The sequence below is a fragment of the Aquila chrysaetos genome, chromosome 19 (assembly GCF_900496995.4).
Source record: "Aquila chrysaetos chrysaetos chromosome 19, bAquChr1.4, whole genome shotgun sequence".
NCBI lineage: Eukaryota > Metazoa > Chordata > Aves > Accipitriformes > Accipitridae > Aquila > Aquila chrysaetos.
Genome location: NC_044022.1, coordinates 21,232,383 through 21,252,967, shown reverse-complemented (window position 1 = coordinate 21,252,967; position 20,585 = coordinate 21,232,383). Strand labels below are relative to the sequence as shown.

Here is a 20,585-nt window from a genome sequence, read left to right as displayed (position 1 = left end):
TTTCACACCTGGAAGATTCCAAGAGCTGGGATTGAATGTCATAATACAAACATCACACCCTGACAAAGTGTTGTTTGTATATGTGTATAATGGAAGTCTTTTAATGTGATCTTTTTCCCTCTAGAAGAAATTCTGAGGTTTGAAGGGTGTTCTAATAATCTGTTCCATCTATGGAGTCTGTGTGCCGTGTTCCTGGAGTGTGTTCAAACTGGTAACGTGACAGAATCTTCTGTGAGCAACTTCCTAGTGGAATTTTACAAATCAGTGGATGAAGTCCCATCTCTGTTAACAGCTTCTAGTATTGCTTATCTGTAGTAAACCTGTGCTGATTAGACTGGCCCATGCAGCCACCTTAGGCAGTCTGCTTTAATTCTTGGTTTGTTGAGTGCTGTAATAGGTGTTTGCCCCATCCTGTGGCTCCTCTTCTGTTGGTCTGAATTGGGCTGATAGTTTTAGGAACAGCATCGTTTTGGGAACAGCATGCCTGCTTCCTACTTGACCTCTGCTGAGGTTTGTCCCAGAGGAAAGGGGATATTTATGTTTTCTTCTCATGGGCAAATGGGTGATGAAGAAATCTCAGATGACAAGAGGGTGTGATGCAAGGAAATCAAAAGACATTGCATCCTTTTTTTTTATTCCTAAGGCAAGAAGATGCCTCTCTTTGCTTCATTACCCCAGGAGCTGCTGCCAGCCCCTGAATGGCAGTGTTGCTCAGGAGGGGAAAACCGGTGTAAAATGGAAAAGCTGATTGACAGCTTGTCATGACTAGAAGCTGTTTTTCAGCTTATTGCTGACTGTTTTATTTTTTTGGGTTTTTTTTTTGTCCTTATTCCTGCCCAGGAATCTCTGATATACCCTGCTCCAGCTGGGTTTTGGGTATTGAACAAATGAGAGGGCTAAGCACATAACTGAATTTCCTGGCAGTAGCTTCAGCATAGCCCCTAACTCTTCTTTACAGTTGTGTAGTTCAGAATTAACACAGTTTTGGGCCCTTTCTGGAGACAGTAACGTGGAACAGAAATGTATCTGTCTGTGAAGTTCTGGGTTGTGGTTGGGTGACTCTTATGTGGTGGAGTGGCTGGCCCCTGGCACCAGCGTGTCTGAGGAAGAAAGCTGTTGTGGTCGCCTTTGCAAGAGGGTTCCCTGCTGTGGCTATCGGCCCTTCCCAGCAGTACCTCCTGGCAGTGCTCTTGCGGGCTGTGCTTCGGATTGTTTGCTCATTGTGTAAACTGAAGGAGGCTAATGATAGGGGAAATTCTGGTGTGGAGCTGTTTGTGTGGTGGGTGGTGACTGCTGTGCGCCAAACCCCTTTAATACATACATTGGTGTGGCATTGTGAAAAAGAGAGAAAGCTTCAGGGGTCTGATTCTGCTGGGTGCTACATACACTTAACCTTTCTCATGATGTTCAGTGAGACTGCGTGGCTGCTGAAACCCTAGTGTAAATGTGTGTGTGGGGGTTATTTTTTTTTTTAATTCTGGTCAGCTTTAACAGAAATCCTCTTCAGTCACTTTTTAAGGCAATTTTCCTTATATTGTAGACTGTCAGAAGGAAGGGGGTTTTCTGTGTGGGTTTTTTTGTTTGTGGTCTTCTTTTTTTTTTTTTTTTTTTTTTTTTTTTTTCCTTAGAACAGGATATATTTAAGGTATTGGGGTGAGCTGAATATTGGCATTGGGGGAACCGGACTTACTGCTGTAGTGTGAAAATGACATTCAGTTACTGTCACTAGAATACATTCTTAAAATCTTCATAAAATACTTTTCTGTTAGATGTAGCAGTTTTGAGGGTGTGCTTAACAGAGGCAAGGTTCTTGGTGCAGATAGTTTTGAACCTGGGTGCCAGTTCAAGTTTAAAGGCTGATTGAAGAGAGAAGAGTTTAGACATGCTGTCTTAGAGGTGCTGTCAAAGCTAACCTTCTCGTTTCTGAAAAGAATTACCCATTTTTCCTACTCTGTCTCCAGGGTATTTCTTCCAAATGTTCTAGAAATTTTCAAAATGTGTCCTCAGTATTCACTCGAGTGATTGTGGCAGGCTGGTAGTGTCTGCATAGTGAGGTAACTAGGGACCAATTATAACTTTATAATTTTGAAGTATGACTCTTTCTCATTGCCATACAATACCTAGGGACTCTTTCTAAAGCTCAATCTCTGCAAAAATGTTCATTTTACCAGTTCTCCACCCCTTTTTCTTATAAGCTCCCTAATATGTCATTTGCACTACTTCATGATAAAAGTTTGGGCATCTGTAAATGAATGGAAGAGTAACATGTGGAGGAGTTGTGGCTTACAGGCAAAGCAAGAACACAGTATGTTTGTATGTGCTCTACATTCTGTCCTGACCAGTAAACAGAATGGCACTTTGTATGTCTAACTGAGGTCTCTTAGGCTGGCCATCATCCCTTCTGATCCACACTGAATTTTGAAAGCTTGCTTGGGCTCTGGATGAGGGATGCCACAAATAACAATAACTTTCTCTAAATTTAGAGCTAAGGCTATGTTAAGATCCTGTCAGAGCATCCCTTCTAGCAACATGGGTCTGAGGTTCTTCTCAGGGTACTGATGTTATCCTTAAGCCTTGGTAGATTTAAATTAGTCTAGTAATAAGCAATTGCGGCTAATAAGAAAATAAAGCCTACAGTTCTTGTGGAGCTGATTTTAAAAACAGATTTAAAAAAACTAAACTCGCTTTGAGGCATATTTAATTCTTGTATTTTTAGGTCATATATTTGTGTCAACAAGGAGCTTGCTTACAATGTATGCAAAGGTTTTTAATCTGAAATTAACTCTACCCTTGGCATTAAAAAAAAAAATCTCTGTAGGTTGATTTATTTTAAGAGACTAAGAATTAGGTGGCTTGAACTCTTTAACTGAAAATTCAAACTGAGAGATCTTAGTATCTCCTCTTGTCAAACAGAATCTGCTCTCACAGTCTGCTCAGACGTATTATAGGAGAAATAGAAATTAATTGTTATTAATTGAAACTCATGCTATTTTTATAACTAGTTCTGAAGTCATATACCTGTGTCTAGTGGTCGTACCCGGGACTTCTGATTAACTTTCAACAGGCTTACTTGTTAATAAGTATAAGGTGCTGATGGTCATAAGTGTATACATGAGAATGTGTGCTTGGAGATTGCCTTCAGCCAAATCAGGGACATCCTGTAAACTCTTTCCTCGTGCCCTTAGTTGACTGATTTCTTTCTAGCTGGGTAGATCTGCTGGAGGAGGAAGCCCCATTACACTGTGAACAACCTGGAGTGCTCCCTCAAAGGAGCTTGGGGATAAGACTATGCTTGCCTGCTGCCCATACTTTTCTTCCTTCCTTTGCTTGGCTTTGTGCAGTGGTTGCATGACATGAAAGCAGCTCAGAGGCATTTCCCATTGCCAAAGACAGAGGGGATCCAGCATGGCAATTCAACAACAAGCTTTTTTCAAATAAATGAAACTTGGTCTTTTTTTTTTCCTTTTTTAGCTTTAGCAGTTTAAAAAAGATTATTATTATTTTTTTAAAAGCTTGGTTTAACGTGTTGATGGGGCAGGATTTCTGAGAAATTTGGCAGTAATCAAAGTATCAAGTGGCACTCACACTCACAGTTGCTGATTTCTCACGTATGTAAGTACCTAAATACACCCAGATGAGAATGTTCCTCTTTGGGCTGTAAGATGCACCTGTCCACATGGAAAAGGATAAGCTCATGTCTTCTGGATTAATTCCCCCATATGGATGTTGCTTAGCACCAAATGTGACTTTCCAAATGCAGTGACTGTTCAGGAAATAGAGCAATTTCATTCTCTAGCAAAGTGTGCATGCCATTATTTATCCTTTTTAACAAAGCCAACTGACATAAGAATGACTGTGGGTTTGGTGGAGAGGTTGGTTGTTGGTCTCCAGAGATATATTTAAAAAAAACCCCAACCAACAAAAAAAAAAAACAACAACAAAAAAACCAAAACAAAACAAACCCACCCTATTCTGAGCAAACTCCTTTTTTTGCCTAAGTCTCCATTTGTCACTAGACAGACAAAAAAATAAGAGTATATATATCCTCCAGAAAGCTTTTCTGCATCCTCTATGTTTTCTGCCAGGTTCATCAGAGCAAGGTAACAGTGAACTACCTTGGTCTCAGCCCTCCTTGTGAAGAGCCAGTAAGAAAAGCAGGACTGTTTTCATGTTAATCTGGTGAGACCCCTTAACTGGGGTTAAGGAAGTGACCCTACTTACTGGTCTTGGTAACAGACATGGCATCGGACTATACTGGTAACTGGGCTGATACCTTTTCTTCCGAATATTGATTGCTAACTGGTCTACTAGTAGCAGATGGATTATTTGACTGGATGATGCTTGTTTGGAACAGCTGGTGGAGCAGGGTGGGTGGAGCTTATTTTGTATGGTAGAAAAGTGTGCTTAAGGGAAAAAGTGGATACTAATAAGGTTTTTTAACCTCTAAATTGAGTACTCCCTCAGTAAGTATGGTTTTCCCTACAATACAAAAATGGTCTTGGTAAGACCTATCACATGTTTGTACCTGGGACTGTGTTGTGTTATTGTGTGCCAAATTGAAGCTTTTGTCTTCAGAGTAGATCAGTCTTGATTTGTAGCTTGCATGAAATCCTAAAATGCAATCTATTCTTAGCACAGCATGAATTTCTTGGAGATGCCCTTACTGGCAGTATGAAGAAAGCTATGATGCCGGCTCTTCTGCTCACTTACAGTTGCTTGTATGTGTCTTCTGGGTTGTCATTTGATCAGGGCTGGTTTTCTGCTTTATACAACCTACTTTTAAAGGTTAAAGTACTGGGAACACTGTGTTTAAGCAGAACCTGTGAGCGAATGCACATACTTTCTAGCAAACACTCCTCCCCAGATTCAGATCATCCTGTACTGCTGTCCAGGCTGACTCTAATACCAAAGGTGTATTGTCACAGGATAGCTGTTCCTTCATTGTGAAGGCTTTGTTGTTTGCTTGGGTGTTTTGGTTTTTGTTGTTGGTTTTTTTTTGTTTTTTTTTTTCCATGGCAGGTTTACTTGGGTTGTGTATGAAGAAGGAGGCGAGGCCATTGGGGAGCCTCTATGCAAATCCTTTAAAGCAAGCAGACAAACTAAACAGTGGAAGGCTGTTAGAGAAATGAAACAAGTGGAAGGTAATAGAAACTGTGAAGGCTGACAGACCTTGAAAGGCTCCTACCTCCTGTACTCTGTAACCTCAACAGTCTTGCTACAGATTTCCTGAATGGAATAAAGTTAAGTTTCCATGTAGTAAGAAATGCCTAAACAAATTTACATATTCTGTGTGTCTGCCTACAGAGTATCTAATTACATGATTTATAACATATTACTTGTAAAATGAAGCTTACTTCAAACTTGACAGTGCAGCTCCTAATAGGAGAAAAAGTCGGAGTGCTAACTGTAGGTGACATAGTAGAAAAGCATATAAAAATGAAGGACTCCATCTTCAGTGCAGAATGTATATATGGTTTAAATGAAATACAGGGACAACATGGCAGTCTGATGTCTCACGTGTGGCCGTCTTCTAGGAGAGAAATAATGTATAGCAGGGTTAACCTGGTCAGTGTGTTTCACAGATGCTTGCTCAGCACAGAGGTTGGGATTGTAGTTTTGGTTCCAGATTCTGGTGCATACCGTATTTCAATGGCAATGGAAGCTGCCTGCTTTCACTTCTTCGTCTCCAAAATCAATTGACTTGTCTCACACCTACAAGCATGTAACTCATTCATTCTAATGCTCCAGGCCTGGATGTGTCTGTCTTCCATTCTGACTTCAGAATAAATGTCAGTTTGTCTTGTTAGTCATCAAGACTTGTGCTGACTACAGCCTAGTTAGTTCTCCAAGAATCCAAAAGCAAGATACTAGCTGAGATTAATTCATCAGGGTATTGTTAGTAGGCCTAACGCACCCAGACTTCTGAATAGGCATAAAATGGAAGAATGTGCATGACTACAAACAGAACGAGATTGCCTTTTTCTCATGTCTCCACCTACTACCTACCCAAAACCTCACTATCCAAAGAGACCCCAAAGGCAAGAATTAAAGAGGTGTTGCTGATGAGGTATCATGATGACAAGGATGGGGAAAGGTTGCATAAACCCATTGGTTTGCTTTATTCTTCCTAGTATAGCCCTCAACCAGTATGAAATGATACTGCTTTATTGCTTAAAAAACAATCAAATAGTAACTGATTTTTATTAAAATCATGTGTGTGCAGCTACCATGCAAAAGGAATAATCCATATTCCCAACTTGGGACTGCCCATTACAAATGTTTTGGGTGTAGTTCTCTAACAAATGCCAGAACAGACTTTTTTCCTACGCCTTATCTAGATATGTGCAGACTAAAGAGGCATGCTCATGCAAAGTGGAATGTTTAAACAATTATTCCTTTTCCCTTGTAAAGCCTTTATGGCTGTTTCCCACTCTCAAAGAAGAAAAAAAAAAATCTAATCAGCAATTTTGACACTTATAATGCCTGGTCTAATATCCTTTTACTCCTGTTCTTGCATGAGTGATACTACAAAAAGTTTATCTTGTCTATGTTTGGAAGGTGAGCCAGAACTTAAATAATTTGTCATCTTTTTGTTGGTTTGGGGTTTATTGTTATGCTTGCAGCAAATAGAATTGAGGGTAAATTCCTCGAAAGTCTCTCTCCATCTACCTTCTCCACTCATTTGGTATTTCATTTGCAGGTGGGAGGTTTTGGAAGTGAATTTGTAGCTAAGGTAGTGGTATCAGGCTTTTAAAAGCCTTTATTTTGCCACCAGTCACTGGGATGCTTTTTTCATATGTTCAGAATAGGGTGTGTGAGACACTAATGAATCTGTCTCTCTTGGAGCCATAGACTCTGATTTAAATGCTTCTTAGTGTGCCACAAGAACTCTCAAAATGTACTGGCACCACACAGACTCTCCTGTCTGAAAAAGCTCAGTTTAAGCTGTCGATTGAGGAATAAGGCAATAAAAGAAGTTATTAAAATGTCAGTTGTCACATCTTGCAAATTCTGTGGTGGTTTGTAATACGGACTATGAATAAGAGGGGTACAGGGGAAGGAGTTAAGAGACACTGAGGAGGTGTAGCTGAAGTTTTAGATACATGTATGTATTGCTAGATACTGTTTTTACAAAAAAAGAAACAGAAATCATTATCACTTTGCCCTAACATGCAATAAGCTATTACACAAGCCTACAAAGCATAAGATAAACCATTCTGTATTTGCTGATAGGAAGGTAGACAGGGACTGATTATATCAGAGCAGATTTCCTGCCTTACAGTGGTACCATGTGATTTAGCCCACTATCAGATATTCTGGAGGTGGGGAGAAACAACCCAATTAATACATGTGTAGATTTTTTTGTTTGCCTGCAGAGTGCCAGACAGTTGCTTTGTATGCCCATTCATTGTAATTCTGCATGTACTTAATACCGAGTGGGATGAAGAATTTGTCATCTTGCCATCAAAAATGTTTCACCTAGGCATAGTGGAAAAATCATATTAAGTAATGGGAGAACTCAGGCTTATTTTAAAAGTGGATTTTAGAGTGAATTCCTTTTAACTATGTACCTTCATTTTGTTGAATTCAATGTTCCTGTGGAAGAAAAAGGCACTAGCTTTTTTATAACTTGAGGCCGTTTCACTTTGAAAACTGCAACATAGGCTAACTGGCATTTTAACAGACCACTGACTCCAGAATACATGCTTACATCATATGTAAAGCCATTATTGCATTTTCTTCTAATTGCAAACTTGGCAACTGAGCCTGCAATCTGAATCTTACTCTGGACGCCTACTAGTTCTTTGGTCACCGAGAGGAAAATAATGTAATGACAACTTGGTTAGCCTTTCTGTTGACTGGGGAGCTGGTGCGGAATCAACTGTTGGCTTCTGATCCTGTTGTGGTATGCTGGGAGGCGTACGTAGCAGTGGCAAAACATGGCTACAGTCTGATTTCTCCACAATTCCTTTCATGGTAAACCACAATCTAAATCTAATGCCTAGCAGTGAAACAGGCCCTCATAGTGCAAGCAGTTTAATATACTACTGCTAAGGCGGGCTAATAGCAGAGCTTGAGAATTCAAGTAGCATTGTAAAAAATTCTGATTTGTAACCTCAGCAGCTGTTTCTGCAACAAGTCTATGATGTGTTGGTGAACGCAGGCTTCTTAAAAGTTTTTTTCCCTGCGAAGACCTAGAACTAATTGTCTTTCTGATAATGGAAATCTGCTTCTTTATTTGTGACTGGGGAAAGCCTGGGAATAACTCTTAATATTTATGTGGCTCTTAGTTCCTCAAAAGATGGGACTGAGAGGCTAAATACTTCTCTTGAAGAGATGAGTAAGCCAAGCTAACAAAGGTCAAGTGCTATCAAGGTGAAAAGGTAAGGCAAAAGAAGTAGTTTAAGTCAGCTGCTGTGAGCTTCTGTCACGTCTTACCATATAATCCCTGTCAGCCAGACAAGCCATTTGTAAAGGAAGTACTGAGTAAATTGGGAGCATGTTTATACCTTTGTTAGCAAGCATAATTACCTCCTAAAGCCTAGAAGGCCTGTTGAGCTGGTGGAGTTAAGGTATACTAACTTCCATAGGCAGCAAGCCAGGGCTGGGAGCAAGGTGCCTGACATTCACTTCCAGCCAAAGTGACAGCTGCATTGGCCATAGGTGACATTTAGTGAGTCTAGAGCCATGACAAATCCATGGCTCTGTCCTGCTTATGTTATGTTAATTGCTCACAGATCTGAGAGTCCAACAAGCAGGTAAGTAGGCTGATACAGCTGAGAGCCCTGGGATCCTGTCCTCTTCTACAGTGATTTATTGGTCTGAGCTGATTTGTACAGCTCTCCTACCACACCCTAATTTCAGTGGTTGAATACAAAGGCAAAAAGGAGTGAGCGGTGTCTGGGGCAGAAGGGTTGGATCAAACAGGGTGAGGGCATTGAATACTTGTCCTGTGACTCAGTACCTTCCCACTAGAGAACCTCCCTTGCCATGTGTTATACTGCCCTGAAGCTCTAGCTGGGGTCAGCTGCCCTGCAGGCTGTACAAATAGCTGAAAAGCCAGTCCCTAGCCCTAAGGAGAATCTCTTCTGAGAAGACAAATAACACATGGGAAAGAAGGTGAAAGGGAGAAGCAATCACCTGTGTAAGAAGTTCTTGTGTGCCCTATTTCTACTATTCATACTGGCTGTGTTCATAAACTGGCTGAGCAATGAGGAGTTGGCTCATACCTGAGTTAATATATCTGCTTGAGGACAGAGGGAAGCTACTGCTGTGTTCCTGTTCCAACTTGGAAGATCTGCAGAATATGTAAAGTGCATATTTTGGCTCTTAGAAAAGCACAGAGTTATAAGCAAGAGAGAGGGCCAAATTTTAAATGGCCCAGTAATGCTATGGACTGTTGAATCTTGGCATTAAAAATGCCGATGGTGACCTCAGCTCCTGGCAGCCTCAACTGTGTGTAGCTGATTTGAGACAGAGAAGTTGTTTACACACCTTGGAGGGACTGGCTGTTGACAGTACTTTCAAAAAGAAGTTTAGGTATTCTAACATAGCTGGTGCATTCGAATAAGCTTTTTCATTTCTGGCCATACAAAGATGAAGAAGTTGAGTGATAGGTGAGAATGGTCTATCTTAGTGTGGGAGTTGGGACTGGCTCAGTGTCCTTTCTTTCCTATGAATGGCTGTCTGTACTTGACAGTCAAATCTGGAACCTATAATAAAAGGACTGTCATCATAGCTACTTGATTGCACTAGAAGTTCCTTCTAAACTCATGAACAATATAAAACTGGCAGGAACCTCCTTGGGTTGGACTAGATGACCTTTAAAGGTCCCTTCCAACCCAAACCATTCTATGATTGGCCATCAGGCTTGTGGAAGATAGCACCATCCCACAGAAATGTGGACTGTGTTTAGCCTTAAAGTCTCTAAGTAAGTTGATTTGTTTTGATTTCTCCCTTGGGCTCTGTTATTAGCTTGTTTGCTGAAGGAAAGGACTTAAATGGAGAAGGCAGACGAAGCCTGACTTGACTTTTTTGATTAAGTACTCTCTAAATCTGTGTAGTAACTTTCCTGGTCTGCAGGTTAGTCTCCAGGCCATGTATAAGTGTATGCCTAATGTGTTATACGCCTAAAGAGGAAAGAAAACAACCTTTCAAACTGCATGCAGCAACTCCTTATTCTGTTGAAGTGTGCTTCATAAAAGCAGGGTGACCCTGAAGCCTGAGATCAAATTATTAAAAATTTGCTTCATGGTATTTACAATGGATGCAGTTTATATAATGGATACACGTAGGTTAATAAACTGTAAAAATTTATTTTGTTGTTTCTTCCATTTGATGCTGTCTGCCTTTGTAACTCGTTGTATTCATATAAGGATTTTTGTGCAACCTATGGAAAAAATGGCACCATCTTTACAATGCACTTTTGGAATGTGTGTGTAAAAGTAGTGCCATGTGAACAGTCTGAAAAAGCATCTTCTGAGTGCCAAAACTGTCATGGACTTAATTTTGGCCCAGATTTCTTATGCTGCCCTGCTAGCTTATCTCAATTTTAACCTTGGAAAACTGGCCTCTGGAGGCAAGAAGTCAAGATCTGCAGTTACCAGAGACTTTTCCAGGGCTGTCTCTGCTCGAGCGTTTATCATAGCAAAGTTGGTTTTTTTGTTTTTTTTTTTTGTTTTGTTTTTTTTTTTGAAGAGTTACTTCAGCTGATGCTCTGAGGGTAATGGGGCTGAGGGTCTTCCCTCCCCAGCTCATTGTCATCCCTCATAATTAAATAAGGAGAGTAACAGGTCAGAAGATGAAAATAACAACTCCCTTCCCCAAAACAACAACAAAAAAAATCTGACTTTTATTGTATTCACACAGGTAAGTAGATTTTGTGTGTATCTCGCTTATTCATTTTTTCTCTTCCTCAGGCATTTACCAGAAAAAGTCAAAGATGATGTTCAGCTAAAGAATATGAGCGGGCAGTGGTTTTATGAAGCAAAGTCAAAGAGGCACAGAGATAAGATACATGGAGCAGATATTATTAGAGCATCCATGCGCCGGAAGCCTGCCACTCTTGGTAAGCATTTGGTTTGTATTTTATTTTGGAAAGTCTGGCCCTTACTTAACTAACCTCAGACACTGTTGCCTGTGAAATACAGGAAGAACATTGGTATTTCTACAAGCAGAAAATGATGCAAAAAAAGAGATTTCCCATATAGTTTACAGTGTAAGCTTTCCTCTCCCCCAATGCTATGTATTAAAGACAAAATTCTGTGTGATGACTGCTAAGGGGAGAGACTGGCTTGTGTTTATAGGTAGGACTAAAAGCCCTCTGCACTCTTGGACAGCATTCTCATTTCCGTTTTTGAGGCCCTGTGAGCTACCCTGGAATGTGCAAAGAATCAGAGATTGAGGAAATTGCTCTTTAGTATGGTTTTCCAAGATTTTGGGTGCTCACTTTGAGACCTCTGAGGCGTAGTGATAGGCATCATGAGCTAGAGGTAGTGGTTATAACTACTGAAATATATGTGCTGGGAGCTCTGGCAGCTAGAACTGGCATCCTGTGTCCATGTTAACTTTAAATGCCCCCACATAAATATTAGAAATGTTTGTTAAAGCCAGCTGTGTTCATGTGCCAGGTAACAGTTGCAGACATTAGTTTAGTAGTACAGATAGGTAGTAGTATATTGTGTGTAAACTGAGTAATGTTGACAAGCTTAGCGCTCACATGATAATAAATATTATATTCTGAAATTTTTATTTTAAAAAAATCAGAATGTGGGAAGATAATGCGTTGTATTGAACATCAGAAGTAAATATAACGTTTTGTCTGGAGAGAAACAAAACAAAAGAGAACATAAGAGCTGCGCTACTGGACCTGACCAAAAGCTCGTCTCCCCAGCACCCTGCCTCTGAGAGTGCCTGGCAGCATGTGTAGGCTCCAAGGCCAGGACCAGCCTGCAGCCAATTGCACCTCAGGCTTTTTTGAAATAGAGCCAGTATTTCTGGCTTATTTTTTCCCCATTAATTTGTTCAAGAAGTTCTTTAAGGACATGCCTCTTTAACATTCACCATGTCCTGTCTCAAGGCATTCTAAAATTAAGGTTTTCCACATCAGAAGTGACCATTTCCTTTTCTGGTTTCGAACTGATCACCATTAACATTAGCCCTGGGAGAGAAAGGTGAGACCGCACCTTGAGTACTGTGTTCAGTTTTGGCCCCCTCACTACAGGAAAGATATTGAGGTGCTGGAGCATGTCCAGCGAAGGGCAACCAAGTTGGTGAGGGGCCTGGAGCACAAGTCTTATGAGGAGCGGCTGAGGGACCTGGGGTTGTTTAGCCTGGAGAAGAGGAGGCTGAGGGGAGACCTTATCGCTCTCTACAACTGCCTGAAAGGAGGTTGTAGCCAGGTGGAGGTCGGTCTCTTCTGTCAGGTGGCTGGAGATAGGATAAGAGGAAATGGCCTGAAGTTGCGGCAGGGGAGGTTTAGATTGGATATTAGGAAAAATTTCTTTACCGAAAGGGTTGTCAGGCATTGGAACAGGCTGCCCAGGGAAGTAGTTGAGTCACCATCCCTGGAGGTATACAAAAAGTGCGTAGACAAGGCACTTCAGGACATGGTTTACTGGGCATGGTTGATGGTTGGACTCGATGATCTTGAAGGTCTTTTCCAACCTAAATGATTCTATGAAAGTGAGCAGTTGATCTATATTCACAAAACCATATATCATATAGCATATAGGATTTTACAGACTTCTATTATAAATCTTTCAGCATCTGACTTTCTAATCTGAAGAGTCCTGGTCTATTTTGTCATTCTTTGTTCAGAAAGTGATCTTTTTCTTAGAGAAATTGACCCCCATCCCCTCTTAATCTCCTCTAGTTCTACTAAGTCCTTTTGACTTAGAAGGGCAAGACTCTTATTATTATTACCAGATTGTACTGAAATTTGCAGTCTTTATTTTTTTAAGTTCTATTAAGGGATTTTGCTGTGTGCTAGTGAAGCAAGGAAGGTACTTCTCCCAATACTGTGGATGGACTACAGCTTGCCACTTTTTATAGGTTTTGTAACTACAATTTAGCCTTGTTTTCCTGTGTCTAATCCTGCAATGTTACACCTTCTGAATTCCTATATTCCCAGAGAAGAGTTTGGATAATGGCAGTTAAGTCAGTTTGAGATTACTGTGTGATGGTTTGGGGTTTTTAAGTTAACAAGAAAAGGCCGGAAACAGAAAAGAATGCAAAAATTCACAGGTGGCTAGTGCAGCATGTTTGTGGGTTTGGCTGGTTTTGGACTTGAAAGTTATGAAAACCGGCTGTAAAATTCTAGCTAAATTTTACAGTAACTTAAAGGAAAGTACTTAAAGCCATATTATCTTAAAGGAAGGTTAATTACTCCCAATCTTATGACTTGAACAAAGGGGCATACTGGTTCATTCAGAACACTGTGCAATTGCTTGGTTTCAATAACTCGTTAGATGTGAAGATATTTTTGCTTGCAGTTATGGATAGCAAAAGTGAGAATAAAAATTTTGCTTATTTTTGCACACTAAGAAATTCTTAATTTCTAAACTGTTGGAGGAGTGCAAAAAGCAGTAGAGGAAATAATGTAAATTAATGTTTTGACTCTGAAGGGACTGATCAGAATAGGATTCTGTCCCACCCCAAAAAGAAATGCAAATGTATTTGCATTTGCTGAATGAGGTGGGGCTTTTTGTTTCTTTTTGTTTGGTTGGGGTTTTTTATACTTGCCTTCTTAACTTCTTGTGCTAATTCTATCCATAAAGGATCAGCCACCTGCTTAAATCAGAATTATGACCAACTTCCAGTTTACTGCTGTAGGAAGGGAATAATTGATTTGATTAACTGAACTTCAATATATTTTCAGTTTCTTGTGGTTTAATTGCTTTTGTTTCCTCAGGACACCAAGGCTGAATTTTCGATGTTTGTCTAGCTGCAAGAACTACAGGATCAGTCTTTACCAGGGCTGTTGTAGAAAACTTCTCCATTTAGGATCACTTTAAGGTCTAAAGCAGATGTACCTGGAATAGTATAGAGTGAAGTATTCAGAGCAGTATGTGACATTTCTAGTAGCATTAAAAAAATTATTCTTCAGAAGGCACCAGGTCTGCTTCTGTACAAAATTAAAGTATAGTGGACTTTTGAAACAGCTGTAAGACTGAATGCAAGTACTTTTATTTGTTTCTTAAGAAATCCTGTATGAACACATGGGATACAACAATATTCTTGTTTCATGTTTTAGCTGAAGTGAGTCAGAACAAATCAAACAAAGCAAAGAACAGCTGGGTGAGCAATGTTAATAAAGAAGTCTTCGTGCCGCCAGAACTACATGGCATTGTGGAACATCAAGAAGAAGAACTGAAATCTGGTTCAAGGTAAGCTGTCTGTTTAATCACACTTAATATGTATATATTAGGACTGGTGAAACTTGTGAGCTGTAAGTTCCATCCAAAATATTGTACTTGCCTTTCATTTCAAAGGTCATCAAATGTTTCCTCAGAATTGCCCAAGGAATCTGTGCAAGGTTGACAAATAGTTGTGCATTGTTAATTGTTCTGCATTCAAATGCAGAACAATCTTTGCTTTACCTCTTCAAGTAAAAAGTTGTCAACGGTGTATAGAATGGTCCCACACATGTTCTCATGTCACAGTTTAGTCTGGCTCCCAGAAGTTAGACCAGGACTTTCTGGTTAGAATGCTTGGCCATGATCAGTCCTCTGCAGTTACTAATAGGGGGACAATAACCTCTGCATCTCTTCATTCAGTCACTTAATGAGATCAGACTATTGATTCAGCCTGAATTTTAAGCTTGGATCATAAGAAGAATCAGAGACTGAGAAATTGTGCTTTAGAATTTTCCAGATTTTTGGGTGCACAGTTTAAGACCTCTGAGACTTTTTAAGGAGACCAAATGTATTTTGGGTAGAAAGAAACAGAATCTTTGGATACTTGCAGAAAGTAAGTCAGATTCTACCAAGAAAAATAAATGTCTTTCTGGAAGGGAGAGGCTACCACTCAGAGTAAGGCAAGACAATCAGCTTGGATATGCCTGAATGGCTATAGTTGTTGCAGGAAAGTTGGATGATAAGTAGTTTCTGAACTACAGAGGATTTTGTGTAAAATCACTCTATCTCAAGTCTGTAAACATCCCAAACAGCTCCATTTTGCTTTGAAATATCCTGAGTTGATTTCCGAGAGAGAGACATGTCTTCTCTTTAAAATACCTACATGTAGTAATTCATTGGCTGTGTGAAAAGCTTTCAAAAAGGCTGCATTTGAAAAGGAAAGTGCTGATCTCAGCTAGGGTGACAGCAGGTGGAAATGAAATGTCTTTAAATGGCCAGATTCCTCAATACCATTGAGGAAACAAGAACCAGCGTGTAACACAAATAGCTATTATTTGTGCTTTCAGTGAACAGAGTGAGGTAAGAGCTAGAGTTACTTCTCAGGATGACTGTTTTACTTCTGGTTGCGCCATTGATAAGTTCTGTAACCTTTCACTTTCTTGTCCAAGTCCTTCTCTGTATGTCATCTGTTTTTTCTTTGCAGCAAGGCTTGTCTCTTACTATGCATTTGTACAGTATCTAGTAGCAGTTGAATCTTTCACTTTCGTGGTCTGCAAACTGGGCATGCACGTTGGCGATGAATGGCACCAAAGGTTGGTGTAAGTCTTAACAACTCTGGCTTGCATTACTGGTCTGTCTTACCCTCTACACATCATTATCAGTGAACTCAAGGGAGTATTTGTCTTACCCGCATCTGAAATCATGCTGAAAAAGGTCAAATAAACTACTTTGTTACAGACTTCCCAAAAAATGAAGTTGCACAGTAAGGATGATAAAGGTTGCTTATCACAAGAGCAAGCTTTGCTTCCCCCTGCACCCCCAAGCTGGCTGATAATGCTGACAGTTAGTGGTTACTGACTATAGTTTTTTTTACAGGAGGCTTTTACCTTCAGGAGATTTTTATCGGGTTATTTCTTTATGGATAGCACAAGACATGCTGCTGTTTAATATATCTTTTAGAATATTTTGCATGTCATTTTGCACATCAGGAAAAGATGATGGTACTTTAAAAGTACAGCCTTATAATGTTATTCTTACCGTTACAACTCCACAAATTGGTTGTGATTGATAAAGAGTAATACATTTCATAAACTGCCAGGGCAGTCTTTTTGAAAATATATAACATAACGAGGTTCAAGAACATGTAGACAATTGTTTGGAACATGACCAACTTGATAGTGGTCTTTAACTTGAGGTGATTTGCTGACTTATTTCAGGTCATAGCCATGTGAAGCTTGATAACTATTGTCCGGGACCTTCTCCTGCCCTTTGCTCCAACTTGTGCCAGAAATTAATCAGCATGCATGCCTTGTTCATGTGTGCTCATACTCTCACCAATAGCTCAAGATCTTCCCTCTAAAGCAAACTCACACAGTCCAGGATTTGGGAGACGGTTAGAAGTGGACCTTAGGAAGTGATCTATAAGATGTGGGCTGGGTGCTTACTTGCATTTACTTTGCATAAATACTTGATTAGATGTCTCAGATTATTTGCTTCTAAAATGTCAAAAGCTGAAGCAAGCAAACATGGCAGGACTATGTGCAATTCATTGCTTGTGATTTCAATATGTGTTTATTTCACTATGACTGAGATTAGTCTACACAACATTGCATGTGGGAAATTGCAGGAGGAGCCATATGTTTTTAAAATACCCCTCCTTTCTGTTCTCTTGATACTAGACTTTGAAAGAAAATGGTCTGACATGACTGCGGGCCTGTCTCTAATGGCAGCAGCTGATCCAGAATTGAGGGGAAACACAATGCTGGGGAAGAAATAATCCCAGCAGATGGGGTGGGAATGGAAAACCTAGACACTACAAACATTTAATTTGGCTGTTAGGATAGCAGAGCTGCGAGGAATTAATAGACTTTTCCCCTTGCAATGCATAGTCTCAACAGGGCTAGATCTAAGAGGATGAAACAGAGTATCATTCTGGAGTTTAGGATTATATAAGGTGAGTTCACAGCTTCTAGTGTCCAAATGCTACAGGTGGTTCAAGCACTCAGACTTTTAAAACTTTTTAAAGTGCTACTTTCAGGGTGGGTTTGTGGGAGTTGTGGGTTTTAGGGTTTTGGGTCTTTTTTTCTCCTTCTTCCTCTATGAGTGGGCTTCAGGCCAGCACTGGCTTGCAAGCTTTGCATAAACTGAACAGCTGCTAACCTGAGGATTGGGACCAGAAGATATGTGATGACAAATTACCCAGACTCTTTTTGTTCTGGATCTTATTCTTAAACCAGAACAATTCTTACTGAATGTGAAGAAAGTTCAGTTCTGGTAGATCTGAACTGCTGTTGAGTCAGGGTGCTGCTATATGAGGTGGAACAGAAATCAGCCCACAACTATATTCTTAAAATTAGCATAGTGATCTTCATCCCCATACCCCAAATATATAAATTCAGTAATGAAGCTATGAACAATTTTTTTCTTGGGCATTATATCACTGTGGTACTTTCCTTGCATACCGGAGCCTTTACAGGCCAGGTGTGTGAAGTGTCTTTGAAGGTGTAACCTTGCACAGAAGGAGTTTTCATAGGGTGACTAAGACTGTCAATATTACCTCTGTTCAGTGATACCATCTGTCTATATGCTGACTCTTAAAAAAGGGCAATGTTAAAGGGGTTTTATCTTTCAAATTACGGCTTGTAGGTTGTTTTCTTCCCTAGGCTAGAAAATATTCTTAGTCTACATTGAACAGGTAACAGGTGTGGGTCCTAGAGTTCTGCAAGGTGAAAATTTGCACAAAAGCCCTAATTCTTAAAATCCATGTAACTTTTCTGGTATAATAGGGGTGCTGGGATACCTAGATAAAACATTTTTATGGAGTACTGTTAAATCACACTAACTTTACTCACACCAGATTCTCTGCCCTTCAGGATGAGCCCAGGAAAGCTTATGTTTTTGAACCGGAGGCCATTTCTGAGTAGATTGTATTGACGATGCCTGGAAATCTATAACCCCTTTCTCCAGCTTTGCTCCTGCCTTTGTCTTGTTGCCCCTTGGTTCCTGTCCAGTGCTGTCCAGTCTGTGTGGAGTTTGGGCCTTCATTGTGGTTCTCAGTGCTTTGCTTTGCTTTGCTGAGTTGCAGTGCAGGAATTTTTTAATCTGGGTGTGTTTATCACTTTGGCTTTAGACACTTTCTTGGATTAGCCTTCTGAATGCAGCATATCTGGAAACTGTTTGTTCAGTTTTCCCATCTGTATGGGTTGAGGGTAGACTCGTATTTTCAGACTTAGTTATAGGATCCTGGGTGTGGTTTTTTCTCTACTTTACGTGTTTAGAGCAGGGGTTTCAGCATGTAATGCCAATTTAACAACTATTTAATTATTCTATGGTAACTCTGAAGTAGCATTGCATTAAAATATTGTGGGATTGTGTGTTCAATGAGACTTAAAGTTACCTCCCCACCTGTAAAAACTGCAGATTGAGGAATATCTTACCAGTGTCTTGCAGCCCAGGGTACATAACAGTATTTTCCTTGTTTAAAATGAGTGAAGGGTTGAAACATTCATGACCTAGACCTTAAAAAAAAAAAAAAAAAAAAAAAAGGCATGTTTGTCCTGTCGGGTAGTAGATGTTGTAGATGAGACACAAAGTGCAGGAACACACAGGTGCTCATAAAAACAAAACCACAAACTCCAGTGCTTCTGAAGGCAAGCACACAAACTCCGGTTCAGCAGAACAAAGTTTCTTTAAATATATGTATTTTCAGACTTTATAAAAAAAAATAAAAATATTAGAACTAAGGTTAAAAACTGTAATGTGGAATGATATTTTTTGAAAAGAAATTAATAAAAGTTTCAATATTGAGCTCTTTGAGAACTAGAAAATTGGGGGTTTTATTTAGGATCAGAGAAGAATAAAAAGAACAATAACAATGTTATACCTGGTGTGTGCATATAAAAGGGTCCTGCAGTTAGTCTTGAAATATAAGAACAGTTTATTTTTTCACCCATGAGATAGTTTCCATTACAAGATCAGCTCATACCTTAAGTTTATATCACTGTGCATGGTGGTATATTTCTTAAAGGTAGCGTTGAACCAAAAGAGCAAGGAAGAGATATAGAAGTTTATAGTTCAGATTACAACGGGTATTTTTTGTCCTAGCCTTATGTTCAGGCTGCTCATTACTGTATCATCTTATCTTCTCCATAATGATGTTTCTCCACCTGTAAAATGGGAGTGATGTCAATTCTCAGAGACACTTAGCAGTCCAGAGGCTGGTAGCCTCTCAAAGGTGGCTGCCAGACTTTTTTTCTAAACTTTGAGGTTAGCTGTACTGCACCCTGGAGAAGATGGGAAAGTTGTTCTCCCTTCAGCAGGGCAGACTGTTGCTGGTTACGTGGTTGGAGAATTCTTTGTCCATGTGAGGAGGCAACTCCTGTTTGAAACTGAAACTTGATGAGAGCTGGAAGCTGTTTTCTTGTCCTGAGATACCACATCTGCCCTCAAAAGTGTTGTCTCCTGGCTCTGCTACTTACAATTCAATATCTGAAAGTCTTTTCACCCATACCAAAGGTAGTTGACCAAAGAAATATTCAGTATTGGAATCTCATTGCACAGCTATATTGGAAAAAACATAAGAGTTGCTTTTCTTCCTAGCCTGAGGTCATATTTCTTACCTGGAGAATATTCATCTTTCCTGCCTTGTACTGTTTCCCCCATCCCCAAAATCATAAGCATGTAAGCTGGTTGATGCCAGCATTTTCTATATAAAGTTAAGATACTGAATGTGGTTGTTATATGAAGACCATATTTAAATCCACATCTAACTCCCATCTTCAAAAACCAAATGCTTTTTCATATCTGAGATGTTTAGATAAACTCAAATTATAAAAATCAGATTGTTTTGAAAAAAAAACCCTTGCATCATTCTGCAAATAGATAAAATATTTCTTGATATAATGTAGGAGTTGTCTCGTCTAGCTGTTTTAATTTCTCCTTACCTGGGACATACTTAATCAGGATCACAAGTAATAACTAACTTCACTTATGCTATCAAACCACAGATTTCATAGATCTTAATTGAAAGAATAGCTTTATAAGCTGTACCTCTGAGGGGATGCGTTGTCATCTGTGGCATATCACATCTTTGCTATAGTGGTGATGGGGTTCCTCTGATTTTTTTTTTTTTTTAAATTTTTTTTTTTTTTGACTTGGATACTTTGCTAAAATCTGATAAAAATAGAGTTTTGCACTTTCCTCCACTTTGATTTCAGTTCTAGAGGTATAAATGTAGGACAAGGATGGAGACAGCAACACCGATATTGTTTGGAGAGTGGCTATGATTATATAAAGCTTTCTCAAAAATCTAAAAGATATCAAAAATATGGTTTCTGTCATGTCAAGTGGAAGTTGTATTGAATTCACTAACAAGCAAAGAAATTTTTGCAAGGAAACAAAGCTGCAAGAATATCTCCTTGCTATGGATAGGAGAAGGTTTGCTTCTAAATCTGATAAGAAGAGACTAAATAGAAAACTGCCAAGAGATTATATTTGAGTATGTATAAA

At 39.6% G+C, this 20,585-nt stretch overlaps 1 protein-coding gene across 2 annotated transcripts in view; it reads left to right on the top strand.

The window, feature by feature from the left end:
• Positions 1–20,585, top strand: part of SYTL2 (synaptotagmin like 2) — a 62,889-nt gene that overhangs the window by 17,514 nt on the left and 24,790 nt on the right. For both annotated transcript variants that reach the window (XM_030043171.1, XM_030043170.1), the window contains 2 exons: positions 10,920–11,068; positions 14,255–14,387. In XM_030043171.1, the coding sequence (XP_029899031.1) occupies positions 10,920–11,068; positions 14,255–14,387 (282 nt within the window). The remainder of the gene's footprint in view (positions 1–10,919; positions 11,069–14,254; positions 14,388–20,585) is intronic.